The sequence below is a fragment of the Cajanus cajan genome, chromosome 5, assembly GCF_000230855.2.
Source record: "Cajanus cajan strain Asha chromosome 5, NIPB_CcT2T_4, whole genome shotgun sequence".
Taxonomy (NCBI): domain Eukaryota; kingdom Viridiplantae; phylum Streptophyta; class Magnoliopsida; order Fabales; family Fabaceae; genus Cajanus; species Cajanus cajan.
In genome coordinates this window covers 72,238,615-72,243,556 of record NC_138521.1, presented here as the reverse complement: position 1 = coordinate 72,243,556, position 4,942 = coordinate 72,238,615, and the positions used below count along the sequence as shown (strand labels likewise).

Sequence of the window (4,942 nt, the reverse complement as noted above, 5' to 3'; positions counted from 1 at the left end):
TTTTAATTTTTATTTTATATTTTTAATAATTTATCTTTATAAATTTTTAATATCTTTATATTATTTTTATATTTTTAATTTTTATCTTAATATAACATCTATTATAATTAAATAGTTTAATATTAATATTTTGTTAATACGTTTTAACTTTTCTTTGGTGTTAATTTTTTAAATTTAAATATAAATTAGTTTTTCAATTGTATTATTTATTATTTTTCTTTTTTATTTTAATGTTTTTATAATATTATTATAATTTTAAATTTTTAAAATTTTAATTGTGTCATATATAAGTAAAATTTATTATAAAAATTAACCTTTTAATTATTATTATTTAATTATTTTTTTATTAATTTATCTTATAAAAAATTTTAATCTAAAATTTATATTATTTTAAATTTATTTTTTTAAAATTATTTATTCACATAATTTAAAATACTAAAATCCTTTAATTTTCATGGGTATTATAATAGTTCTCTAAAAATAAATATTATTTTTAACATGTAATATCTATCCTGTGTAGATATTTGTCGCAGGTAAGCAGTGTGGGGTGTGCGATAAGGCAGCGCACAGAGAGAGAGAGAGAGAGCAGAAAGAGTGCGAAAATGGCTTACAATCTTTGCTCCTCCCCTTCTTCTCTCTTCCACGACTTTCCCTCCATATCTTCTTCTCGCAAATTCAAACTTGGAACTTTTTCCTCTTCCTTTCTATCCCAATCCAAACCCCTTCTCCATGTCTCCTTGCACGAACCCATTCCCGAAGAGGAGGCAAAATCCTCGAAAAGAAGTTACATATGGGTTAACCCCCGAAGCCCCAGAGCGAAACAACTGGAGAGGAAATCCTACGACGCCAGGTACACTTCCCTCGTCGATGTCGCCCACTCCTTGGACTCTTCCAATCCCTCTCCCGAGGACGTTTCTCTAGTTTTGAAGGCTTTGGGGCCTAGGGTTTTAGAGCAAGACGCTGTTATCATCATTAACAACATGTCCAATTCCAATGTTGCACCCTTGGTTCTCAGTTACTTCCAGCGTAGGATTAGACCCTCCCGGGAGGTCATTCTCTACAACGTCACCCTCAAGGTCTTTAGAAAGTCTAGGGATTTCGACTCTATGGAGAAGCTGTTTGATGATATGCTTAAGAGGCAAGTGAGGCCTGATAATGTCACTTTCTCCACTATAATTAGCTGTGCTAGGATTTGTTCTCTGCCTCATAAGGCCGTGGAGTGGTTTGAGAAGATGCCATCATTCGGCTGTGAGCCTGATGATGTTACCTACTCGGCTATGATTGATGCTTATGGCAGGGCTGGCAATATTGACATGGCTTTGCACTTGTATGATCGTGCTAGGACTGAGAAGTGGCGCCTTGATACCGTTACTTTCTCCACTTTGATTAAGATGTATGGGTTGGCAGGGAACTATGATGGGTGCTTAAATGTCTACCAAGAGATGAAGGTTCTTGGTGTTAAGCCTAATATGGTTATTTATAATACTCTCTTGGATGCCATGGGGAGAGCTAAGAGGCCTTGGCAGGCCAAGAGTATATATACGGAGATGACAAGTAATGGATTTTTCCCCAATTGGGCGACATATGCGTCTCTCTTGCGAGCCTATGGTCGAGGGCGCTACAGCGAAGATGCTCTTGCTGTTTATAAGGAAATGAAGGAAAAGGGACTGGAGATGAACACTCATCTTTATAATACCCTTTTGGCCATGTGTGCTGATCTTGGCCTTGCTGATGAAGCTTTTGAGATTTTTGATGACATGAAGAGTTCTGCAACTTGCCTTTGTGATAGTTGGACTTTCTCGTCCTTGATTACCATATATTCCTGCAGGGGGAATGTTTCGGAGGCTGAAAGAATGTTGAATGAAATGATTGAGTCTGGATTTCAGCCTACTATTTTTGTCCTGACATCGCTTGTTCAGTGCTATGGGAAGGCCAACCGTATTGATGATGTTGTGAAGACATTTGATCAACTGTTGGATTTGGGCATCCGTCCAGATGACCGTTTCTGTGGTTGTCTTCTGAATGTTATGACCCAAACACCAAAAGAAGAGCTTGGCAAGCTAAAAGATTGTGTGGAGAAGGCTAATCCAAAGCTTGGGACCTTGGTAAGGTATTTGGTGGAAGGGATGGAGGAGGATGATGGAGGATTTAGAAAAGAAGCATCTGAACTCTTTGATTCAATTGCTGATGAAGTTAAGAAGCCCTTTTGCAATTCTCTGATTGATCTTTGTGTCAACCTGGATTTGTTGGATAGAGCATGTGAGCTTCTGGACCTAGGGTTGACACTTGAAATATATACGGATATACAGTCCAAGTCTCAAACTCAGTGGTCTCTGCATCTAAAGAGTCTTTCGCTTGGAGCATCGCTGACTGCATTACATGCTTGGATAAATGACTTGTCTAAGGCTTTGGAATCAGGAGAGGATCTTCCACCACTGCTTGGAATCAATACCGGTCATGGGAAGCACAGGTATTCGGACAAAGGATTGGCAAGTGTAGTTGAATCACATTTGTTGGAACTCGATGCTCCATTCCACGAGGCTCCCGATAAGGCTGGCTGGTTTTTGACTACACAGGTAGCAGTCAAGTCATGGCTGGAGTCTAGGGAATTGGTTGCTGCATAATTTCTGATCTTATGGGTTTTAGGTATTCCAACAATGGCTTTTCTCGACTGATGATGTTATTTCAGGGAATGATATGCCATGCAGTTTTTATGCATTTTCCTTTTTCTTTTGAAGAATTTTTTGTATTTTTTGATTCAAATATATAATTGTTTTATTTTAGATGTCTTATAGAGTAAATGAAGAGCTGATCTAATATATATTATCTACTATGGTAGCTACTGGCTAGGTTTCCAGTTGAGTGATATAGGAAATTGTAAATTTCATCTAAATATTTATGTGCACATCTCTTGCCAAATCTTACTTTTTAAGGTGTGATGCAAACCACATAGGGCGTCTACTTTTACAAAGTTACTGCATGCATTGGGAAAATTGAGGCTATTATTGCGAATGAGACGAATTACTGTCTTGTTGGCGCCGTGGCCCAGGAAAATTGTCAAATTCCAATTGAAGGCTGTTAGAAGCATTGATCGAGTAAACAGGCAAGTTGAAGTGATAGTTGGCACTTGGCAAAGACAAGTTACACAAGGTAAAATATGGTCTTCCATATTATATGCGTTGTTACATGTGCTATTTGTTTTATGGCAAGATCGATATGGCGCGTCTACCAAATCCAATTAGAGGGTGAAGACTAGAAAAAAATGCTTAATTGCAAATTTTGCCGCTTATGTTTCAAGATTTTGCCAATTTTATCACTTAATTTTTAAAATTTTGCATGTATATGCCATTATTTAATAGTTAGCATGATGTACTAATCGTTGATGTGAATTAATAACATGACTTATAAATAATGATGAGACACAATGTGTCATGGAAACAGTCAATGTGTTATGTTAATTATTAATTAAAATTGTCACATGATCAACTAACGAGTAACAAAAATGTGCGAAAATTTGAAATTCACTAATAAAATGTGCAAATTCAAAAAGTCGTGACTGCATCACAAAATATGTAATTAACAAAAAAAATGTCCTTCAAACTTGTGAAGTAGATATCAACAAACTTGCATTACCTAGGAGAATAATTGCACAACATGTTAGTTAGGGGTGTAAATAGGCTAGGTTGAATTAGGCTTTGCTAGGCCTAGGCCTAAGCCTGACCTTAGTGAAAAATACATGGCCTGAGCCTGGGTTGTATACATGTTATAGGCCTTTTTAATGGCCTGAATTGTCCTACAAGCATCTTTAAGGGCCAATGTAACACTAAGATAGAAGTAGAAATAAATATGCTATGCTTTATAGAAATGGGTAATCGATCCATGATTTGGATTTTAAGTTGAAACTAATGGTATCATTTCACTCCTAAAAAATGGGTTGATTTGATGAGAAAGAGTTATACCTTAATTATACAAAAATATATATTCTTAAAGTCTAATATGACATTCATGATAATAACTTATTTAAAAACATATTTTGCAATAAGATCTCTAAATAGGACATAAATTAATCTTTCAATGAACTTATAGGCATCATCTTTTATACAAGTCAACATGCTTAATATTTAAAATAATAATAAATGTACAATTTAAATACATTATTATAAATATTTATTTACTTTTATTTAAATAGTTCGGTTTGATTGGCCTAATATGCTTTTTAAATGACCTAGAAGTTAGTTTTTTTTTTAAAAACTAAATAGGCCTTACCAAAAGCCTTGATATATTTTCTAAAAAAGCTTGAGTTAGCCCAGGCTTGATGTAGGCTTGGTCATAGACTTTGTTTGAGCAGGTTGATCTATTTTCATCTCTATAATTAGTTTTCTAATATAATGCAAGGGTTTTTTTTTTTCTAACTTTATTTTCTCTTGTTTTCCCGAAACCTTAGAAGAAAAAAGGGAAAAAGAATTAACGGCAAGGTTAAGGTATTAAGGTTGACCATTTTTTATGGTCAAAATGGTTGACCTTATTTCAATTATGTGGGGGCAGTGAGTGGGATTGAGTTGATTGACTTTTTTTCTGATTAAAATTTGTATTTTTTTGGGAAAAAAAAGTAAAACGAAAATGTTGGGCTTTGGAGCTCGTGCCATCACATTAAGAGTTCAAGTCCCTCGTTGGGGAGTGCATGGCCTCATTGACTTTTTTCCTATGTTTTTTTTATAGAAGTCAATTAAAATGAACGTAATTTGGTGGTTTGCACGTTAATTTTATACAACTCAATTAACCACATACCTATTATAAAGAGTCTTAAGTTCTTCTGACCAAAGCACAATGGGAAACTGTATGGCTTTTCAGTTTCAACCAAAGAAGGAAACCCAAGGTTTTCAGCTCGAAGTAGGAGAAACAGGGTTCAATTCAATGCCACAATGCATATAGACTCTGGTTC

The 4,942-nt window shown here is 35.2% G+C and overlaps 1 protein-coding gene across 1 annotated transcript; it reads left to right on the top strand.

Moving 5' to 3' along the window:
• Positions 1 to 516: 516 nt before the first annotated feature.
• On the top strand, positions 517 to 3,440 carry SVR7 (pentatricopeptide (PPR) repeat-containing protein). Its single transcript, XM_083075932.1, has 2 exons — positions 517 to 2,576; positions 2,954 to 3,440. The coding sequence occupies exons 1-2, from the start codon at positions 603 to 605 to the stop codon at positions 3,080 to 3,082; spliced, it is 2,103 nt and encodes a 700-aa protein (XP_082932058.1). The 5' UTR covers positions 517 to 602; the 3' UTR covers positions 3,083 to 3,440.
• The last annotated feature ends 1,502 nt before the right edge of the window (positions 3,441 to 4,942 follow it).